The sequence below is a fragment of the Bos taurus genome, chromosome 24 (genome assembly GCF_002263795.3).
Source record: "Bos taurus isolate L1 Dominette 01449 registration number 42190680 breed Hereford chromosome 24, ARS-UCD2.0, whole genome shotgun sequence".
NCBI classification, from domain to species: domain Eukaryota; kingdom Metazoa; phylum Chordata; class Mammalia; order Artiodactyla; family Bovidae; genus Bos; species Bos taurus.
The window spans coordinates 32,480,101-32,504,360 of NC_037351.1; the positions used below are offsets into that span (position 1 = coordinate 32,480,101).

The following is a 24,260-nucleotide window of genomic DNA, read 5'->3' on the forward strand; positions in this document are numbered from 1 at the left end:
AATGGCACCCACTCCAGTACTCTTGCCAGGAAAATCCCATGGGCGGAGGAGCCTGGTAGGCTGCAATCCATGGGGTCGCTAAGAGTCGGACACGACTGAGCAACTTCACTTTCACTTTTCACTTTCATGCACTGGAGAAGGAAATGGCAACCCACTCCAGTGTTGCTGCCTGGAGAATCCCAGGGAAGGGGGAGCCTGGTGGGCTGCCGTCTATGGGGTCGCACAGAGTCAGACACGACTGAAGCAACTTAGCAGCAGCAGGAGCAGATTAAATACCCAGCTGTCCACCTAACCCCATGACCTGTATGTCTGACTCAGCCCTAAGTTAGGTGCTGATTCTGGGTATGCAGAGAGAACTTGCAACTCCTCTATTTGTCCAGATTCAAGTCTGGAAGTTGGTAGAAGGTATATCACAGTATCAGTCATGGAAGAAAAAGTTGTAAGAGATAGGGTCTCTTTTTAAGACTCATCCAAGCTTGCTTCTGTTGAAATGGAGATAGATTTTAGGAATTTCATTGTATTGTATAGGTATATTTTAGTTATTTTGTGTTGATACTAATATATTACACTTATGAAATGTTTCATATAAACAAAATGCCTTTGAAGATCTTATATCTCCACATATATTATAAGTACAACTTTGTTTACTCTTCCATGACTGAACAATGATAGCATTTTTAAGACTATGGACATAAATCAACTTTGGAGGGCAAACACTGTTTTCCTTGGTTTAATGAAAGCATCATTTTCATGATGAAAAAACCAGATTGCATCAACTTAAGCTGAAATTGTTTGAGTTGCAAAGCCAGAGAAACTTGTTTTATACCCAGATTTAAATGTTAAAGTATTGAAACAGACTCCAGAAATGAAATAACATTTTGAAACTGAAGTATCTCAACTGTAAACATTCTTGAGTATTTTGTGATCCAGCCTCCTGTTAGTCACAAAATCAATTATAGTAGTTGAAATTCAATCCATATTTATTGAATCAGTTTTTTTAAATTGACTTGTTCTAAAGTTTCCTAAAGATAACTTGTGGAAAGCGGAGGGCCCCTTTGCTGACTGTCTATGCCAGTGCTTCTATAAAATAGTCTCTTGACCATTGTTGGGGAGAGGGGGGTCCCCTAGGACCCTTTTAGGGAGAATCACAAGGTTAAAACAAGTTTCTTAATATTACTAAGATATTAGCCTTTTTAAAATTATTATCCACTAAGAACCGTACAGTGGAGTTTTCTAGATACTGTGTGATGATGCGACATCACTGATTCAGTGCAGGAGCAGTTATGAGCAACGAGCTGTCTTCTGTAAAACCGGACATTAAAGGGACTGCAAAGATGTTTAATAATGTCACTCTTCTTACTAAGGTATTCTTGTTTTGGACAATACAGTTACTTTTTTTTCATAAAAATGTCATTTAAGTTAGCATATTTATTTTACTGTTAATAAGTAAAACGTGTGTGTCTGTGTGTGTGTTTTCTTCTGATATAGTAAGTAGTGATAGATGTAATCCACAATAAAAGAAAATTCATTGGGACCACAAATAATTTTTAAGCCGAAGAATTGATGCTTTTGAACTGTGGTGTTGGAGAAGACTCTTGAGAGTCCCTTGGACTGCAAGGAGATCCAACCAGTCCATTCTGAAGGAGATCAGCCCTGGGATTTCTTTGGAAGGAATGATGCTAAAGCTGAAACTCCAGTACTTTGGCCACCTCATGTGAAGAGTTGACTCATTGGAAAAGACTCTGATGCTGGGAGGGATTGGGGGCAGGAGGAGAAGGGGACGCCAGAGGATGAGATGGCTGGATGGCATCACTGACTCGATGGACGTGAGTCTTGGTGAACTCCGGGAGTTGGTGATGGACAGGGAGGCTTGGCGTGCTGCGATTCATGGGGTCACAAAGAGTTGGACACGACTGAGCAACTGATCTGATTTCTGAAGACCAAAAAGTTTGGGAAACCAACAAATTACAGTATAGTTTCTTTTTGCTTCTTTGTTGAAATCAAGTTAGCATACTTTGAAATTCAAGCTCTTAAATATACAATTTGATGAGTTTTGGCAAATTCATATACTCATGTAACAAACCCTCCCTCCCCCCATCAAGATGTAGACTGTTTCCATCATTCCAGAAAGTTCCCTGTAACTGCCTCCTGGTCACGCCCCGCCCACCGCCCATAACCACCCTCCATTCTCATTTCTGTCGCAATAGATTAGTCTTGTCTATTATTGAACTGCATTGCGGATGGAAAGTGCATGGTCTCTCTCTCTTTTTTTTTTTTAACTCTTTGCTATGTATTGGAGTATAGCCATTAACAATATGATAGTTTCGGGTGAACAGGGATGGAACTCAGCCATACATGTATCCATTCTTCCTCAAACCCTGGTCCCATCCAGGCTGCTGCATAACAATGAACAGAGCTCCAGGTGCTGTACATAAGGTCCTTGTTGGTTATCCATTTGAAACACAGCAATGTGTTGCATGTAATCTTTTTTTTAGTGTGGTCTTAATCGCTCAGTGTTTCTGAGAATCATCCATGTCATGTGTTTCAGCGTTCAGTTTTTTTAATGCTGAGTGATAATGCCATCCTTTGAATATGGAGCAGTTTGTTTCTCTGTATCCTTGTTAATGGACATTTGGCCTTTTCTCACTTGGGAGTTTTATTGAATAAAGCTGCTTTAAGCATTCTTAAACACATCTTCCTTATGGCCAGTTTTTCACTTTGTTCTATAGGAGTAGCATTTGGGGGTTCTAGAGAGGGTGTGTACCAGAAAGTTACTGTAATGTTTGCCAAAGTCAGTGTACCGTTTCTCTGTGTGTGAGAATTTCAGTAACTCTACAAGCTCACCAACGTTTGATGCTTTATGGGTATAACACAGAATCACGTCCTGGTTTTATTTACATTTCGTAAATGATTTTGAGCACTTACACATGCATTTATGAGTCAATTTTAAAGTTTTCTTAGGGAAGTGCCTGAGGCTTATGCCCATTTTAAATTGGGTTGTATGTTTTTGTATTATTGATTTATAGGAACTCTTTCTATATTTTGGATATAACTTTTTCAATTTTCAAAATTAATTTTTAGTGGAATATAGTTGCTTTACAGTGTTGTGTTTCAGCTGTATAGCAGAGTGAACCAGCTACATATTTACATATATCCCCTCTCTTTTGAATTTCCTTCCCATTTGGATATAGTTCTGTTCAGTCGCTCAGTCATGTCCGACTCTTTGTGACACCATGAATCACAGCATGCCAGGCCTCCCTGTCTATCACCAACTCCCGGAGTTTACCAAAACTCATGTCCATTGAGTCGGTGATGCCATCCAGCCAACTCATCCTCTGTCGTCCCCTTCTTCTCCGGCCCCCAATCCCTCCCAGCATCAGGGTCTTCTCCAGTGAGTCAGCTCTTCGCATGAGGTGGCCAGAATATTGGAGTTTCAGCCTCAGTATCAGTCCTTCCAATGAACACCCAGGACTCATCTCCTTTAGGACGGACTGGTTGGATCTCCTTGCAGTCCAAGGGACTCGCAAGAGTCTTCTCCAACACCACAGTTCAGAAGCATCAATTCTTCAGCGCTCAGCTTCACAGTCCACCTCTCACATCCATACATGACTACTGGAAAAACCATAGCCTTGACTAGACAGACCTTTGTGGACAAAGTAATATCTCTTCTTTTGAATATGCTATCTAGGTTAGTCATAACTTTCCTTCCAAGGAGTAAGTGTCTTTTAATTTCATGGCTGCAATCACCATCTGCAGTGATTTTGGAGCCCAAAAAATAAAGTCTGACACTGTTTCCACTGTTTCCCCATCTATTTCCCATGAAGTCATGGGACTGGATGCCATGATCTTTGTTTTCTGAATGTTGAGCTTTAAGCCAACTTTTTCACTCTCCACTTTCACTTTCATCAAGAGGCTTTTTAATTCCTCTCCACTTTCTGCCATAAGGGTGGTGTCATCTGCATATCTGAGGTTATTGATATTTCTCCCGGCAATCTTGATTCCAGCTTGTGTTTCTTCCAGCCCAGCATTTCTCATGATGTACTCTGCATAGAAGTTAAATAAGCAGGGTGACAATATACAGCCTTGATGTACTCCTTTTCCTATTTGGAACCAGTCTGTTGTTCCATGTTCAGTTCTAACTGTTGCTTCCTGACCTGCATACAGATTTCTCAAGAGGCAGGTCAGGTGGTCTGGTATTCCCATCTCTTTCAGAATTTTCCACAGTTTATTGTGATCCACACAGTCAAAGGCTTTGGCATAGTCAGTAAAGCAGAAATAGATGTTTTTCTGGAACTCTCTTGCTTTTTTCCATGATCCAGTGGATGCTGGCAATTTGATCTCTCATTCCTCTGCCTTTTCTAAAACCAACTTGAACATGTGCAAGTTCACGGTTCACGTATTGCCAAAGCCTGGCTTGGAGAATTTTGAGCATTACTTTACTAGCATGTGAGATGAGTGCAGTTGTGCAGTAGTTTGAGCATTCTTTGGCATTGCCTTTCTTTGGGATTGGAATGAAAACTGACCTTTTCCAGTCCTGTGGCCACTGCTGAGTTTTCCAAATTTGCCGGCATATTGAGTGCAGCACTTTCACAGCATCATCTTTCAGGATTTGGAATAGCTCAACTGGAATTCCATCACCTCCACTAGCTTTGTTCGTAGTGATGCTTTCTAAGGCCCGCTTGACTTCACATTCCAGGATGTCTGGCTCTAGGTGAGTGATCACACCATCGTGACTATTTGGGTCGTGAAGATCTTTTTTGTACAGTTTTTCTGTGTATTCCTGCCACCTGTTCTTGATATCTTCTGCTTCTGTTAGGTCCATACCATTTCTGTCCTTTATTGAGCCCATCTTTGCATGAAATGTTCCCTTGGTATCTCTAATTTTCTTGAAGAGATCTCTAGTCTTTCCCATTCTGTTGTTTTCCTCTATTTCCTTGCATTGGTTGCTGAAGAAGGCTTTCTTATCTCTCCTTGCTATTCTTTGGAACTCTGCATTCAGATGTTTATATCTTTCCTTTTCTCCTTTGCTTTTGGCTTCTCTTCTTTTCACAGCTATTTGTAAGGCCTCCTCAGACAGCCATTTTGCTTTTTTGTATTTCTTTTCCATGGGGATGGTCTTGATCCCTGTCTCCTGTACAGTGTCACAAACCTCCGTCCATAGTTCATCAGGCACTCTATCTATCAGATCTAGTCCCTTAAATCTATTTCTCACTTCCACTGTATAATCATAAGGGGTTTGATTTAGGTCACACCTGAATGGTGTAGTGGTTTTCCCTACGTTCTTCAATTTAAGTCTGAATTTGGCGATAAGGAGTTCATGACCTGAGCCATAGTCAGCTTCTGGTCTTGTTTTTGCTGACCGTATAAAGCTTCTCCATCTTTGGCTGCAAACAATATAATCAATCTGATTTCTGTGTTGACTATCTGGTGATGTCCATGTGTAGAGTCTTCTCTTGTGTTGTTGGAAGATGGTGTTTGCTATGACCAGTGTGTTCTCTTAGCAAAATGCTATTAGCCTTTGCCTTGCTTCATTCTGTACTCCAAGGCCAAATTTGCCTGTTACTCCAGGTGTTTCTTGACTTCCTACTTTTGCATCCAGTCCCCTATAATGAAAAGGACATCTTTTTTGGGTGTTAGTTCTAAAAGGTCTTGTAGGTCTTCATAGAACCATTCAACTTCCGCTTCTTCAGCGTTACTGGTTGGGGCATAGGCTTGGATTACCGTGATATTGAATGGTTTGCCTTGGAAACGAACAGAGATCATTCTGTCGTTTTTGAGATTGCATCCAAGTACTGCATTTTGGACTCTTTTGTTGACCATGATGGCTACTCCATTTCTTCTAAGGGATTCCTGTCCACAGTAGTAGATATAACGGTCATCTGAGTTAAATTCACCCATTCCAGTCCATTTGAGTTCGCTGATTCCTAGAATGTCGACGTTCACTCTTGCCATCTCCTGTGTGACCACTTCCAATTTGCCTTGATTCATGGACCTGACATTCCAGGTTCCTATGCAATATTGTTCTTTACAGCATCAGACATTGCTTCTATCACCAGTCACATCCACAACTGGGTATTGTTTTTGCTTTGGCTCCATCCCTTCATTCTTTCTGGAGATATTTCTCCACTGATCTCCAGTAGCATATTGGGCACCTACCGACCTGGGGAGTTCCTCTTTCAGTATCCTATTAATTTGCCTTTTCATAATGTTCATGGGGTTCTCACAGCAAGAATACTGAAGTGGTTTGCCATTCCCTTCTCCAGTGGACCACATTCTGTCAGACTTCTCCACCATGACCCCTCTATCTTGGGTGGCCCCACACGGCATGGCTTAGTTTCATTGAGTCAGTCAAGGTTGTGGTCCGTGTGATCAGATAGGCTAGTTTTCTGTGATTATGGTTTCAGTGTGTCTGCCCTCTGATGCCCTCTTGCCACACCTGTCGTCTCACTTGGGTTTCTCTTACCTTGGACGTGGGGTATCTCTTCACGGCTGCTCCACAAAGCGCAGCCGCTGCTCCTTACCTTGGACGAGGTCGCCTCTCCTGACCTTGAACATGGAGTAGCTCCTCTCGGCCCTCCTGCGCCGAAGCAGCCGCCGCTCCTTGGATGTAGGGTTGCTCCTCTCGGCCGCTGCCCCTGACCTCAGATGTGGGGTAGCTCCTCTCGGCCGCCGCCCCGACTTCGGGCGTGGGGTAGCTCCTGTAGATTCTCATTAATTATCAGTTTTATAAATATGTGGAACACTTCATGACTTTGCGTCATCCTTGAGCCGAGTCCATGCTAATCTTCTCTGTATTGTTCCGGTTTTAGTATATATGCTGCTCACGTGAGCACTGGATATAATCCTTTATCAAATATATGTTCAGTTCAGTTCAGTCACTCAGTCCTGTCCGACTCTTTGCAACCCCATGAACTGCAGCACGCCGGCCCTCCCTGTCCATCACCAATTCCCGGAGTTTACCAAAACTCATGTCCATTGAGTCGGTGATGCCATCCATCCATCTCATCCTCTGTCGTCCCCTTCTCCTCCTGCCCCCAATCCCTCCCAGCATCAGGATCTTTTCAAATGAGTCAACTCTTCACATCAGGTGGCCAAAGTATTAGAGTTTCAGCTTCAGCATCAGTCCTTCCAGTGAACACCCAGGACTGATCTTCTTTAGGATTGACATATGTAACATGTATATTTTCTCTGAGTTGATAGCTTATCTTTCCATTGCCTTAATAATAAATAGACATCGTAATACCTTCTTTGAACAGAAGGTTTTGGTTTTATGAAATCCATTTTACAACTTTTCTCTTATGTTAGGGCTTTTTTGGGTTCACTCTAAGAAATCTTTGCCTCCCCCAAATATTAACCATTGTCCTTGGTTCTGTCTAGTATCATTAATGATGTGTGTTCTTCAAGTTAACTTCATCAGTATCTTTTAATGAGAATGCATAACAGCTTGAGAGTAAATAAATAGCCCTTTTTGATTACTATTGAAAAATTATAGGACAAATGGATTGTGTGACTCAACCTAGAGCCCTAGTTAATAGAAAGCCAACTGGCATAAAATCTCAACATTTACTGCGTACCTGCAGTGTTCCAACCACAGGTTCAACAGAGTTTAGAATCTCATTTAATAAGAATTTAAGTAAATGCTCAAGAGAAGTCTTGCATGTCCTTCAGTAATGAGTGGAGGGTTAATAATGTTATATTCTCTGTGGTTGTTTGTCTTGACAAGGAGGAAGAAAGGATAGAGAGGAGTGATCCATTTCCAAAAATGGAACTTGATAGTTTTTAATTAACTTTTAAGTAAGAGTATCTTTTTGCATTAGTGTTGAGATTACTAGGCTTTTCTGCCCATTATTTTCTTTAAACGTTGATAAAAGATTTGCGAATTGTACCCCAGATGAACTATGTAAGATTTTACGTAATTTGTGAAAATAAGGCTTTTAATTACTATGATAATTTACTCCTGCAGCAGCATTTTGAAATCTAGTCTTCAATTTTTTGAATATAATTTTATTCTGTAGTTTATTCCTAATGGTTTCCTTGTTTGGAAGACTTTCACTTTGGGTGTTTAGCAAACATCAGTAGTGCAAGCAAAATTACAAATGGTTAGTTTCAAATACCAGCTGTGTTGGTTAGGGTCATATTTAAATTGGGACTTATGGAAGGGATGATTTGGGGGAAAAGAGAAGAAGAATTCGGAGAAGGCAATGGCACCCCACTCTAGTACTTTTGCCTAGAAAATCCCATGGATGGAGGAGCCTGGTAGGCTGCAGTCCATGGGGTCGCTAGGAGTCAGACACGACTGAGCGACTTCACTTTCACTTTTCACTTTCATGCAGTGGAGAAGGAAATGGCAACCCACTCCAGCGTTCTTGCCTGGAGAATCCCAGGGACGGAGGAGCCTGGTGGGCTGCCATCTATGGGGTCGCACAGAGTCAGTCACGACTGAAGTGACGAAGCAGCAGCAGCAGCAGAAGAATTCTGATAGTTGAAAAGGAGAGGTGATAAGCACCTAATGATTGCAAGAAGATACACACACATAAGTATAAAACACATAATACATGTGTAAGTGTACACATACAAATTTTCAGTGTTACAGTTATACATGTATTAAAGTCTGCTTCTCTATGAAATTTTCTTAGATTTTTAGTTCTTAGGATTCTTTTGATCTTGAATCAGAGGTTAGAATTAGATTGTTTTATGCTTTTCTAAATATCCTAATGAATATTCTGCAAAAAATGGTTATTCCTTCAGAAGATTTAAGAAATGGATGTTAAGGAATTTGGTTTTGAAAATGTTCTATTAAGAGATGACTTAAAGGCAGAAAATTTGATTATCTGTGTTCTTCATGCCTCATTTACCACTTATTCATATCTTTCATTTTTTTGCTGGTTTTCTTTCTGTTGCCCATTTTAACTTGAGATGTTAGGTAAAAACATACAGTACCTGTTAACATGCAAAATACTCTGCAATGTGGGGCATGCAGAAGAGAGTAAGACATCGTCCCTGATCTCAGGGGGAACCGCAGTCTCTAGTAAGTGACAGATGTGTACAGAAGTAACAGAGGATATGAATGAAGATAGAGAAAATTAAGAACTGTGAAATTTAAGCATACCATGGAATACCAACAAACCTCATTTCTTGAAATTAGCACATTGGAGTGCGTTTAAAATCACATTGCTTAGACATGGCCAGCAAACACATGAGCATCCCTCATTATTAGAGAAATGCAAATCAAAACTGCAGTGAGTTATCACCTCACTACCCGTCAGAATAGCCATCATCAGAAAATCTACAAACAGTAAATGAAGGAGATGGTGTGAAGGAAAGGGAACCCTCTTGGACTGTTGGTGGGAATGTAAATAGATAACAGCCACGTTGCAGAACGGTATGGAGATTCCCTAAAACACTAGGCATAAAACTACCATCTGACCCAGCAATCCCACTGCTGGGCATATACCCTAAGAACACCATAATTGAAAATTGGCATATGTACCCCAGTGTTTTTTGCAGCCCTGTTTACAATAACTGGGGCATGGAAGCAACCTAGATGTCCACTGACAGATGAAATAGATGAGGAAGTTGTAGTATATGTGGGATATTGCTCAGTCATAAAAAGGAGCAAATTTGAGTCAGTTCTAGTGAGATGAATGAACCTGGAGCCTGTTATACAGAGTGAAGTCAGAAAGAGAAAAACAAATATTATATACTAATACATACATATGGAACCTAGAAAAATGGTACTGATGAATCTGTTTGAAGGGCAGGAATACAGATGCAAACATAGAGAACCGACTTTGGACACAGTAGGGGAAAGGAACGAGAGGATGGGATGAATTGAGAGAGTACCATTGAAACGTATACATTACCATATGTAAAATAACTAGCTGATGGGAAGTTGCCGTATAACACAGGGAGCTCAACCCTGAACCAGTTTTTTAGATTCAACATATAGGCGACATCATCTGTATAGCTCTTTTTCTATCTGACTTCACTCAGTAGGACAATCTCTAGGTCCATCTCGGATGTCCCTTTTCTCACTGCACATGTAGCTGCCACCTGAAGTAGATCAGCCAGCCAGATCACCCTGCTGGAGATTAGTCCCCAGTTAAGGGAACAGCTACCCACTCCAGTATTCTGACCTGGAGAATTCCAGGGTCTGTATAGTCCATGGGGTCGCAAAAGGTCAACTGAGTGACTTTCACTTTGACTTTCATGCTGGGAGGCAGGGGCATGGGCTGCAGCCCTGGATCCCTTCCCCTGGGTCTTTCCTCCCCTTGTGTGAGGGCCTACACCGCCTGTGCTGGCGTTCCCATGGGGCACATCCGTGCCCATTCCCAAGACCCAGAGGAGCTCAGTGGCCTGGTGAAGACAGAAGCATCTCCCAAAGGTATGGGGGCCAGTGGTCTGAATTTGCACAGCATGTTCAGAGCAAGGGGAACCCAGCACAGCCTCTGTGAGTCACGCTTCACGTTAACTCGGTTCAGCCGGGGGTCTGTGTACACCCTGTGATGCAGGGCGTGGTGTCGGGGCAGCGGCTGAGCCCCGAGCAGCACGGAGATGAAGCAGCTGGGACGGGACCCTCCTTTAAAGACCAGTCATTGTGCCCTTGTGCCCACAGTCAGAGTGGCATCTGTATGGTTGAAAATAGAACCGGGCCACATCGCTCTCAGTCCCTGGTACAGGGTGTTTTCTCTCTGTGTGAAGGGAAAAAGGAAGCATAGAATTCAGGATAATGACTCTCAGATAAACTCGAAGGCAAGAGAATGATTGATCTGTGTGCTCAGCCTGGAAACTCTGAGGCCCGCTCTCCATGGTTCTGATTTCTGCCTGGAGTAACGATGCCTCATCCAAGATCAGTAGGGAATTCTTACTATTATTCCCTACCCCCGCGTGGAAGGAGTGAACATTTAAAATATAGAAAACATACCCTTTTAAGTACAAATCATTTTTTTAAACTTTAATCTACCTAATTTAAAAAAATCCATTCCCTCTGCTTCTTTAGATAATACTGCAGATTTCACATCCTCTTAATGATTGGGCTGTGGACTGTTTTGCTTCTCATTGACTTTAGACTCATGTAAGTGAGTAATTTTGTGCTCTTCTCTACAATCTGAGAGCAATCCTAGCCTTTTGTGTTCAGAAGTAATCACGGAAATCCATTATGTCCAATAGTAGACACAGGTGATTTTTGAGCGTTTGAAATGTGTCTAGTGTGACCAAGAAGCTAAATCTTTAGTCTTATTTAATTTTAATAAGGATAGATTTTATTGTGTTAATTTCATAATATAGTTTGTAAAAGTGAAGCAGTACAAAGTATTTTGCCATTAAACATAACATTACTGCTTTGGTAAGACTACATTTCACTGTATTAAAAATGTGGTAGCTAAATTGAGATGTGCTCTAAGTGTAAAATCAACACTGGATTTTGAAGACGTGTGGGGAGAAGTATAAAATATCTCACTAATATTTTTACATTGATTACATTTGAAATGCTAATATTTTGGACCCTATTGGGTTAAATCAAATATATTATTAAAATTAATTTATCTTGTTGCTTTTTAAAAAAAAACACTACAAAGTTTAAAATTATCTGTGTAACTTTCATATTTCTGTGATACAGTATATACAGTATGTGTTAGTTGCTCAGGCATGTCCAGCTTCTTTGCGACCCCATGGACCGTAGCCCGCCAAGTTGCTTGTCCATGGAATTCTCCAGGCAAGAGTACTGGAGTGGGTAGTCATTCTCTTCTCTAGGAAATCTTCCTGACCCAGGGATTGAACCCAGGTCTCCTGCATTGCAGGTGAATTCTTTACCATCTGAGCCACTGGGGAAGTCCCATTTCTATGATAAGTCTGTCAACTTTGGCAATACTGACATTCAGTTCAGGTCAGTTCAGTCGCTCAGTTGTGTCTGACTCTGCGACCCCATGGACCACAGCACACCAGGCCTCCCTGTCCATCACCAACTCCCGAAGTTTACCCAAGCTCATGTCCACTGAGTCGGTGATGCCATCCAACCATCTCATCCTCTGTCGTCCCCTTCTTCTCCTGCCCTCAATCTTTCCCAGCATCAGGGTCTTTTCAAATGAGTCAGTTCTTCGTACCTGGTGGCCAAAGTATTGGAGTTTCAGCTTTAGCATCAGTCCTTCCAGTGAACACTCAGGATTGCTCTCCTTTAGGATGGACTGGTTGGATCTCCTCGCAGTCCAAGGGACTCTCAAGAGTCTTCTCCAACACCACAGTTCAAAAGCATCAATTCTTTAGCCCTCAGCTTTCTTTATGGTCCAACTCTCAAATCCATATATGACTACTGGAAAAACCATAGCCTTGACAAGACGGACCTTTGTTGGCAAAGTAATATCCCTGCTTTTGAATATGCTGTCTAGGTTGGTCATAACTTTCCTTCCAAGGAGTAAGCATCTTTTAATTTCATGGCTGCAGTCACCATCTGCAGTGATTTGGGAGCCCCCAAAAATAGTTAGCCACTGTTCCCCCATCTATTTGCCATGAAGTGATAGGACCAGATGCCATGATCTTAGTTGTCTGAATGTTGAGCTTTAAGCCAACTTTTTCACTCTCTTCTTTCACCTTCATCAAGAGGCTCTTTAGAAGCTGGATAATTTTTTGGTGTGGTGACCTGTCTCGTTCCATATGAGATGTTTAGCAATATCCCTGGACGAGCTGATGGAGACCAGCTTCCCACCCAGCGCAGGAATGCCTATCAGGGCCATGACCGAAAGGGGTCCTCCAGCATCTGTTTGAAGCCCTTCCTTGTTGAGATCTCTCGTCTCCCCTATTTGGAATTAACTATAAGACAGGTTATTATGTTAGCCGTTATGTTGTTACTTAGTACCTAAGTTACGACCGACTCTTTTGCGACCCCATGGACTGTAGCCCGCCAGGCTCCTCTGTCCACGGGATTCTCCAGGCAAGAATACTGGAGTGGGTTGCCATTTCCTTCTCCAGGGAAATCTTCCTGACCCAGGGATCAAACCTGTGTCTCCTGCATTGGCAGGTGGATTCTTTACCACTGAGCCACCAGGGAGGCTCCTAGCTGTTATGTTAGCTTTATAGAACGTTAGGTTTATCTTATATTTAGCTCAGCTTTTATATTATATTTAGCTCAGCTCTCTTGTAGCTTCCACCAGTGATCCTAGTGTTGATCTCTTGAGTAGCACAACATAAACCAAATTCTTTTTTTTTATTTAGTTTTTAATGGAAGGATAATTGCTTTACAATATTGTGTTGGTATCTGCCATACATCAACATGTATCAACCACAGGTATACACATGTCCCCTCCCTCTTGAACCTCCCTCCCACCTCCCACCCCATCCTACCCCTCTAGATTCTTTATGAAAGCAGTAATGTTACCAAAAGGCCTTATAAATTTCCAAAACTCATTCATCAAATACTTAAACCTCTACTCCAAGTAAAGCTTGGATGTCTCTTATCTCCTGCCTTCTTGCTTGCAAAATATGTCTTGTTTTTTTTTGTTCTTCTTGCCTTTAATTAGAATAGTAACCTATACACATACATTAAATGTAAGCATCTGTCGGGGATGATACAGTCCCTTATTCAGTTTTCACAAAACTTATTTTAGGCTCATAACTTCCTAGACATAGATTTTGTTTTTTAATAGACAAGAAATGAAAAATGTAGTTGATATGCATCTGTAAAACTGTATTATACATGCAAATGCTAGGTAATGGCAGAGATTCTACCCCTTGATTCGATTGTTCACGTCATTGAGATTGATAGTCTTAGATTGTATAGAGAATGTGATTTCAGTACCATCTGTGGCCACTTATCCAGCAGATTGGGCAGATAACAAATCTGCCAAATGAGCAGTGTATGTTCCTAAAAAAGGAAAATCAGAAGGATTCTACCACGGAGGATCTTAAAATATTATTTATTTAAAAGCTTAAAATTTTAGTAACTTGTATAATTCGAGGTAGTTTATAGAACATAGATTCTATAGAAGGTAAAAATTTTAATATTTTCTTATTTTTTTAATTTATTTTAATTGGAGGATAATTACTTTACAATATAGTTATGGTTTTTGCCATATATCAACATGAATTGGCACAGTATACATGTGTCCCCTTCATCCTGAACCCCCCTCCCACCTTCCTCCCCATCGCGTCCCTCTAGGTCGTCCCAGAGCACTGACTTTGGGTGCCCTGCTTCATACATCCAGCTTTCACTGGTCATCTATTTTACACATGGTAGTGTATATGTCTCAATGCTATTCTCTCAAATTTTCTTTAATGTTTTAGTTACACGGGTATGTTTCAAACAGCGTTAGAAAACCAGCACCCTTGACCATAACCTAAGAGAATGGAAAAGAAAGCATCATTATAAGGGTGTTTCAGGAAGGTGTTCCAGGCACCCCCTGCTCCTGCCCCTGGTAGTGCTGAGGTCTCAGGATGCCTGAGCTCAGGTATGTTGCCCATCGGAACAGCAGACCCTTCGCCAACAACAGCCACCCTCCTCTCAGCAACTTCTCAGCTCCTGCAGAGGCTTTGGGAATGTTCCTTCTCTAGAGGTTAATTTGTAAAGGATTTTCCCGTATATCCAGAATTGGTTGAGTTTGGTTCAGTATCAGCATCTCTGGCAAAGTACTGATATATGATGCACAGTCTAAATTTTACTTTGGGTTTGGAGTTGGCATTTTCCCACTTAATTTCTTAAAAACAACCTGATACTAGGTTCTCTGATGGCATTTTTGTTTCCATTATTTAATAGCTAAAGGAAAATAATTTATTGAGTAACAGAATGTGATAGGTCTGTCTTAGACCAGACAACAGGTCAGATATGCCAGCTTGTGAAAGAACAGTGTCCCTCTGAGGTGGTTTGAATAGCTGGACACCAGCACAGAAGGGTTAGGAGAATTCTGATCAGGACAGTTGTGAAGATGTGGGGCCAGTTGATCTACTCTGAAACTTTCTCAGGGCCCAAAATAGCAGTGACTAGGGATATAAGCCCAGAATGACCCTGTTTTAGCCTTTCTATGATGATGCACATTTTTTCCAGTTTTGTTGAGAAATAATTGATATACCTCACTCAGGTTAAGGTGTATAGTAAGGTGGTTTGATTTACATGTAGATTACATTTCACAGTATTGTGACATGCTTACCACAGTAGATTTAGTCGTCATCCATCATCTCATATAGATAAAAAGAGAACTTTTTTTTTTTCTCCTGGTGATGAAAACTCCAAAACCTACTTTCTTAACTTCACGATTGTATCTTAATTGTATCTTCCAGTGTTACCTATAGTCAGGTTGTACATTATATGCATGGTAGTTCTTTATCTTATAATTGAAAGTTTGTGCATGTTGACCTCCTTCCTCCATGTCTCTCCAACCATAGATCTGATCTTTTTTCTGTGAGTTTTATGTGGCTTTCATTGTCATTACTGTTAGATTCCACATGTAAGTGAGATCGTGAAGTATTTGTCTTTGTCTGACTTGTTTCACTTAACATAAGACCTTCAAGGTCCGTCAATTTTGCTGCAGATGGTTGAATAATATTCCTGTCTTTGCGAGTGTGTGGGTGTGTATGTCTGAGAGAGAGAGACAGAGAGAGAAATACATACCACATCTTCTTGTTCATCTACCAGTGGACCCTCAGGTTGTCACCATGTCTTGGCTTTCATAAGTAATGCTGCTATGAACATGGGGTGTAGACATCTTTTCAAGTTACTGTTTAATGTGTTCCCAGAAGTAGAATTGGTAGATATTACGCGAGTTCAATTTTAATCTTTTGAGGACCCTCCATACTCTTTTCTGCAGTGGCTGTACCAGTTTACAGTCCCACCAACAGTGCACAACCTTCATTTTTCTCCACATTCATGTCAGCATTTGTAATCCCTTATCTTTTGGGTGATGCTGTTACAGGTGTGAGGTGATATCTCATTGTAGCTTTAATTTGCATTTCCCTAATGACTCGTGATATTTAGTATCTTTTATATTGTTGTATTTGCACATGCAGATTTTTATATGCATATTAATGTCTCATTAATGTATGCCTGTGGCTTTCATGGTAATGACAGTAGCTTTTTTTTTTTCTACTGCCAGTGCTATTAAATTATTTTTCTTTTTTTCCAGAACAAGCCTGCCCTCCCCTATGTTTTCCAGAAATGACTTCAGTATCTGGAGCATCCTCAGAAAATGCATCGGAATGGTAAGTTAACTCTCATTTCCACAATATGAAGCTGATACGTGTTTCATGCATATCCTTGGAAGAGAATCTTAGTGTTGGCATAAGTGATACACAATGTTTCTGAAAACTTAGAATCAGAAATTAGGAAAAGTCTTAACACTAGGTTTTCCGGACAGCATTTTAACCATTTATTATGCTATTTAATATGACTTTCATGTGACTTTTCATTATAAGGAAATAGAAAAAGAAAATGCTCTTGCCCCATTGTCATACCACGTTTGTATGTACCCATGGAATTGCTCTGGAGAAGGCACTGGCACCCCACTCCAGTACTCTTCTTGCCTGGAGAATCCCACGGCCAGAGAAGCCTGGTAGGCTGCAGTCCATGGGGTCGCAAAGAGTCGGACACGACTGAACGACTTCACTTTCACTTTTCACTTTCATGCATTGGAGAAGGAAATGGCAACCCACTCCAGTGTTCTTGCCTGGAGAATCCCAGGGACTGGGGAGCCTGGTGGGCTGCCGTCTATGGGGTCACATAGAGTCGGACACGACTGACGCAACTTAGCAGCAGCAGCAGCAGCATGGAATTACTCAGAAATACTCTCAGAAAGGACAGACTCCCCACAGTATAGAATATAATTTCAGTTACACTTCTGTGCACAGAGCAGATTTTTGTACTTTGTAAGTGTGGTGTATGTCAGACATTTGGAATGTGTCTTTGCTTAGTTATCTGCAGGTGGATCTGATTTTTCAGGAGCAGAGAGATGGCAAAACTATTATATATAAATCCTACGCTTAACTTCAGTTGTGTCCAACTCTGTGACCCCATGGACTGTAACCCACCAGGCTCCTCTGTCCATAAGTTTCTCCAGCAAGAATACTGCAGTGGATTACTGTTTCCTCCTCCAGGAGATCGTCCTGATGCAGGGATCGAAGCTGTGTCTCCTGCCTTGCAGGCACATTTACTCTCAGAGCCACCTGAGAAAGCCATATAAATCCTTAGATTCCCTTTAAAATAGTAGTACATGTCAGCACCCTGATGCTAGTCAGGCTTGGATTCTGAGTAAAGTTCTCTTACTTCTTCCAGCATGATCTTTGACCAATTAGAATGATGAAAATTTTAAAGCATGTGAGTCTTGAACTGCTAAAGAATCTGCTTGGGCATGACCTTTCTTAATTTTGCAGTTTAATGTGCGTCCTCAGTACCCTAGGAACTGTCCCTGCGCTGGGAAATGTGCTGTGCTCAGTCGCTTTAGTCGTGTCCAACTTTTTGCGACCCCGTGGACTGTAGCCCACCTGGCTCCTCTGTCCATGGGATTCTCCAGGCAAGAATACTGGAGTGGGCTGCCATTTCTTCCTCCAGGGGAATCTTCCTGACCCAAGGATCAAACTTGCATCTCCTGTGTCTCCTGCATTGCAGGCAGATTCTTTACCCGCTGAGCCACCTGGGAAGCCTGCTGGGAATGTAGTCACTTCCTAAACATGCTCATTCTGACGTCTGAAATCCTTTTCAGCTGCTGGGGTGCCCATGTTAGCATTTTTTGAACACTTGGGTTCTCTGCATGTAGTAATGTCATCTGAGACTTCCTGAGCATAATTTCCAAGGAAATAATCTCAGAAACATCTATTTTAAGGGCTTCCCTAGTGACTCAGTTAGTAAAGAATCTGCCTGCAATGCAGGAGACACGGGTTTGATCCTCAGGTTGGAAGATCCCCTGGAGAAGGAAATGGCAACCCACTCAAGTATTCTTGCCTGGAGAATTCCATGTACAGAGGAGCCTGGCGGGCTACAGTCCATGGGATCACAAAGAGTCAGACACGATTGTGCAACTAAGTTTCACTTTCACTGCATGGAGAGTAATTCAGCTAACCTCTCTGTAGCTGGATAACAAGATTTATCCCGGTCTTACCACTTCCTGTCTTTGAGACCCTAGGCAAGTTGCCTTACTTCCCTGAGTAAAGTTAGAAGAATAATTAGTACTTTATAGCTGTGTTGAGAGATACATAAGATAACTTATGTAAATGTCAGGACAGACCCTGGTTTAGCTTAATGCTCAACATTATTATCAATAGTTAACGACACTTAGTGTTTCCCTGATAGCTCAGTTGGTAAAGAATCTGCCCACAATTCAGGAGCCCCCAATTCAATTCCTGGGTTGGGAAGATCCACTGGAGAAGGAATAGGCTACCCACTCCAGTGTTCTTGGGCTTCCCTGGTGGCTCAGATGGTAAAGAATCTACCTGCAATGCTGGAGACCTGGGTTCAATCCCTGGGTTGGAAAGATCCCCTGGAGGAGGGAAAGGCTACCCACTCCAGTATTCTGGCCTGGAGAATTCCATGGACTATATAGTCGATAGGGTCGCAAAGTCAGACTTGACTGAGAGACTTTCACTTTCACTTTTCAATCACATTTAATTGGAACACCTGGACTCTTAACTCCATTTGGTTTACATTCAGACTCATCAGGACAAAGCAAATGTATTTAGGCAAATGTATATATTCTTAAATAAAATGTTAATTATACACATTAATCTCTTAAGAACTGGAATTTTCAGGACAAAAAAATGATATCCTATAGAATTTATATTTTCAAACCCTTAGTAAACATAATTGTCAGTGAGATCCAGTATGTAAGTATATAAGTATTGTTTGTTTAAAATTAAAGCTAGTTTCATAAAAAAATGCTCATCATTAAAACAAATGATATTTTTTCTATTAGATCAATGCTGACTCTAGCTCATTAAATTGATTTTGTAACCTGCTAATGAAAGGGCTTCCCTGGTTACTCAGACGGTAAAGAATCCGCCTGCAATGCGGGAGACCTAGGTTTGATTCCTTGGGTCGGGAAGATCCCCTGGAGGAGGGCATGGCAACCGACTCCAGTATTCTTGGCTAGAGAATCCCCAGGGACAGAGGAGCCTGGCGGGCTACAGTCCATGGGATCGCAAAGAGTCAGACACGGCTGAGAGACAGAGCACAGCACAGTGTGTGAAATCCAGTTACTGCAGAATTGGTATCACGTTTGTTGAGTCAACAGAATCCGTATGAAAACCAGATGTGCTTTGGTGTTTTTTGGTGATCAGGGAAAGTACAGCCTTCTGTATTTCTCTGGCTTAAGTCTGTCATCTACCATCTCCTGTCTCACTGGACGTCAGATTTAGCAGTAGTGTCATGAGTTTGTTCAGGCTAGAAACTGATAATCATCTGGTGTATGTGTCAAGCAAGGATTATGTCTAAATGGAAATGAACCATCCTTTTGAAAGATGGTAAATAGTGTTATGTTGGCTTGTACCTGCATTCTCTGAAAGATGCGCTGTTTCTTCAGAAGAATGGTTTTACCTTTATTTTCAGGTGCAGAACTGTTTGTACAGAGACAGGCTGAATCATAGGGAAAGCAAATAAAAGCAGAGCTGTTTGGGTTGAAAGGGGACCATGGTGTGTTTTGAAACTTGTGTCTGTAGAACTTTCTGAATAAACTCATAGAGAAAGAGCTGCAGGGGAGGCAATATTTCGGGCGAGTGTTCTCTGGTGAGGTTTTGTAAGAGAGTAACGTTCTAGATGAATATTCATTAATGTGTTCTGGCATTTGGAAGTATTATTCTTTGGGCACTGTTGTGGGCTCCCCTCTAAAGGGCAGCAGAATCAGTCCAAAGGGGCCAGCATTGTGCACAATGGAGATTTAAAGTGCAGCGGTTCTTGAGAGAGAAAGCAAGTAACATCCCCAGAATAAATTTTTAAAGTAGTTTTTGGTATCAACCCCTCTCATATCTGCCTCCTTCTCCCCCCTCCCAAGGAAAATAGGTCAAAAATTAGAAGGTATTAGCATTCATAGGGAGAAGGCAACGGCACCCCACTCCAGTACTCTTGCCTGGAAAATCCCATGGACGGAGGACCCTGGTGGGCTGCAGTCCATGGGGTTGCTAGGAGTAGGACATGACTGAGCGACTTCACTTTCACTTTTCACTTTCATGCATTGGAGAAGGAAACAGCAACCCACTCCAGTGTTCTTGCCTGGAGAATCCCAGGGACGGGGGAGCATGGGTGGGCTGCCGTCTATGGGGTCGCACAGAGTCGGACACAACTAAAGCAATGCAGCAGCAGCAGCAGCATTCATAGAGTATTAGTCATAGAGTTTATTAACTTAACTTCAAAGCGTCAGTCCCAGGTGGTGCTAGTGGTAAAGAACCCGCCTGCCAGTGCAGGAGACATAAGAAACACTGGTTCAGTCCCTGGGTCAGGAAGATCCCCTGGAGAAGGAAATGACAACCCACTCCAGTATTCTTGCCTGGAAAGTCCTATGGATAGAGAAGCCTGGTGGGCTATAGTCCATGGAGTTACAAAGAGTTGGACACGACTGAAGCAACTTAGCACCCCTCAGGAAACAGCCTGTGTGAGGAGGTAGGTGGCTGTGAAACCAATTGGAATTCGAATTTGAAGTGAAGGTAGATTTGAAAACTCTCCCACTGCACTTTGGTGATTCTGTTCCACTTAACAGTCCAGACACTTGGCTTCAGGTCCTTTCTGTGTGAGTAGATCTCAGAAGCTGTGGACAGACCCTTCAGCTAGCTCTTCCCATAGCTTCACGTTCAATTTCTTCTTTTCATGAGGAAAAAAAAGTGTTGGTTGCTCAGTTGTGTTTGACTCTTTGCAACCCCATGGACTGTAGCTCACCAGGCTCCTCTGTCCATGGCTTTCTCCAGGCAAGAATACTGGAGTGGGTTGCCATTTGCTTCTCCAGGGGATCTTCCCGACCCTGGGATTGAACCTGGGTCTCCCGGATTGCAGGTAGACTCTTTACAATCTGAGCCACTAGGGAAGCCCTGGCTTATCTTTTTATGATAAGAAGTCTCAAAAGTTGCAGGGGAAATCTGATATGCACCGTAGCTTTTCACGACATCTCTGTCGACTTGAGCATGTGAGAGCAGAGTGGGGAGTGTGGACACTCTGCTGGAGACCTCCCGGTTCCCGTTCAGCTGGGGTCTGGTCCCAACTTTCTCAGAAGTCAGTGCTCCTTATTTATGATGTTGTAGTTTATGGTGTAGTGTCAGGAAGCCAATAAGACATGGCTTTTCAGAATCCATGATAGGCGCTTGCCTGCCAGGTGCGGTCTAGGTATAGCTTCATTTTATCAGGAAGGAATGGAGGAGGAAATGGCAACCCACTCCAGTATTCTTGCCTAGAAAATCCCATGGACAGAGGAGCCTGGTGGGCTACAGTCCGTTGCGTCGCAAAGTCGGACACGACTTAGTGCCTAAACACCACCAATCTGGAAGGAAAGTCAGCGTCTTCAGGCATGTGATGCCCTGGGCCCCTGAGCACCTGCTCCAGCCAGGCTCATTGTGCTCCATCCTCCACTGCCACATACAGGACACATTCTCCTTTGCTTTCTTCCCCAAAAGAACACAGGGACTTAGATTTCCAAAACTAATGGCACCCTTTTTTTTTTCTCCCAATCTGTTTTGGACAGGATTATGTTACCCAATGTTGGGTTATATACTACACGAAATGAATACTTTACATAACTGGAATTCAGTCCTAAATCTCTCTGCGATTGAAGCTCTTACCAAACAGATTCCCATCTGAGAGTTACTACTGGTGCTGGTTAGGAGTTGGAACTCTTTATTCCTTATTTCCTTATTCCCGTCGTCCTTTAAAGGATTCTGGTGTCATAATCCCGTTGTCTCCTGTTTCCCCTGTTTTCTTTCTCCTCTTCTCTCCAATCCTCTTACAATTTGTCAGCAGGACTCACCCAGTGGTTAGGTCATGGGTCACCATGCTTAGTGACTTTGGAAACCAGAACCAGCGCCAGGTTGAGCAACCAAGGCATCCGGACACAAAATTTGAGTCAGTGCCTGCCCCTGAGGGCACTTCTGCTAAATGTCTTGGAGTTGTAGAATATTAATGCTGAATTATTATAAAAGGGTGAGGAAGATCTGTTATATTATAAATACTAAGTTACTAAAGTAAAAATATTCTATCATTCTTAGAGTTACCCAGTACAACCAAATTCCATAAGAGATTTGAAAACTTTATCTGTTTTTTTTGCTCCTTTAACTCCTGTTTCCACTCTATATTTACTATAGAGTATTACCCTAACCTAATTTTTTTCATCTTTGTAAGTCTTTTATTGAGTACTCTATCATACTTTGCTATCCCAAAAATATAGAGTAAAATTAAAATTTAAGAATTTATATGTTATGGCCATAAGACTTGGGTACTAAAACTTTCAATTTCTTCTTACATGAATGATCAAAATAACAAATGTTACAAAGTTTGTGAAACTATACCACAAAAGATAAAATGTTATTCATTAAAAAGGATTTTTTCATTTGCATTAAGATATCCAAGAATGAATTTCATGCATGGCTAGAATGAGGGCACTAACAGTTATGTTCTTATTTTTTAGTAGATTTGAAGATTAAGAAGACTTGCTTATATTAATAGATGGGAGTAGGAGTTCTGTGTTTTTTTAATATCTAGCAATATCATCTGTTCTTTGGCCTTTTCCCGACTGTATGTCGAGTCAAATGGTAATATATCATCCATCAAAAATAATTTTTTATGATCCACAAGTTGACAGCTCAGTTAAGACTTCTTTTATTTTTTTGGGGGGGGGGCAAACATTTTTAATTGTGGTAAAATACATATAACATAAAATTTGCCATTTTATGGGCCAAAGAACTAAACGGACATTTCTCCAAAGAAATATACAAATGGCTAACAAACACATGAAAAGATGCTCAACATCACTCATTATCAGAGAAACGCAAATCAAAACCACAATGAGGTACCATCTCATACCAGTCAGAATGGCTGCTATCAAAAAGTCTACAAATAATAAATGCTGGAGAGGGTGTGGAGAAAAAGGAACCCTCCTACACTGTTGGTGGGAATGCAAACTAGTACGGCCACTATGGAGAACAGTGTGCTGCTGCTGCTGCTGCTAAGTTGCTTCAGTCGTGTCGGACTCTGTGTGACCCCATAGACGGCAGCCCACCAGGCTCCCACGTCCCTGGGATTCTCCAGGCAAGAACACTGGAGTGGGTTGCCGTTTCCTTCTCCATTAAGACTTCTTTTAACGTTACTGGAAACCACATTTGAAAACTTAACTTGCAGGAGGTCTTGTTACCCTCCCTGGAATCCTGGGCGTCTGGGTCTCTGGGAAACGCCGCAGAGACACATTGCCAGGGCTCTCAACTTTGATTCCTGTAACTCACATCTACCTTGCAATACTGAGAAAGGGTTGAGAAAACAGAAAATATTTTCCCTAAAACGTACCTTGTATCATCTTTTTTTCATGAAATACTTTTGTCTTACCATGAGCTTTAAATGTTTTCCCTGAAAACCTCCGACTCATCTCATTCCCTTGACACAGAGTACCTGCCAAGTGACCTCAGAACCAGACGCATCCCCGGTCAGTCACTGTCAGGACTGTGGTGCTATTTTGGGGTTCAGATAAACACATTGGTCTGTGTCACTGTGACAACTGTCTCATTCTTGAATTCTAAATATAAGCTCTAGATAAGATTTGGAGCTTTGCCCAAACGAGTACATTATAACATAAATACTGACTTAAGAGACAGGAGGCAGAAGAGGCAAAGTAGTTAAACAAAATGTGTCATCTCTACCACCCCACTCTACAGTGATCTGAAATAAATATCCGAGAAGTAACCGGAAGACCCTGCTTCTAATGTCGGGTCTTTGTCTTATGAGAAACAACAGGCCTTGACTTAAGGAGATTTCCTTGGTACGAACCAGTACTGTATTTCTTTCTTCTTTTTTTTCAACTTTTTATTTTGCATTGGGATATAGCCAGTTCACAGTGTTGTGATGGTTTCAGGTGAACAGCGAAGGCACTCAGCCATGCATGTACATGTATCTATTCTCCCCCAAACTCCCTCCCATCCAGGCTGCCACATAACATTGAGCCGAGTTAGCTGTGCAATACCATAGGACCTTGTTGGTTATCCATTTTAAATATAGCAGTGTGGCCAGTACTGTATTTCTAAACTTCCTTTGCTTGGTGCCCTGAAGATTTTCCCACACTGGGGCAAAACTGCTATGCTAGGATTCAGGATGGTGTAAGGGGTGGGGT

The 24,260-nt window shown here is 41.8% G+C and overlaps 1 protein-coding gene and 1 non-coding gene across 17 annotated transcripts in view; one reads left to right on the plus strand and one right to left on the minus strand.

Annotated features, from left to right (window-relative positions):
- Positions 1-24,260, plus strand: part of OSBPL1A (oxysterol binding protein like 1A) — a 230,388-nt gene that overhangs the window by 173,993 nt on the left and 32,135 nt on the right. For all 16 annotated transcript variants that reach the window (XM_010818787.4, XM_024984539.2, XM_010818786.4 and 13 more), the window contains one exon: positions 16,107-16,182. In XM_010818787.4, the coding sequence (XP_010817089.1) occupies positions 16,107-16,182 (76 nt within the window). The remainder of the gene's footprint in view (positions 1-16,106; positions 16,183-24,260) is intronic.
- Positions 6,729-6,833, minus strand: LOC112444241 (U6 spliceosomal RNA). The gene has a single exon (XR_003032495.1). It is a non-coding gene; the product is annotated as a U6 spliceosomal RNA (small nuclear RNA).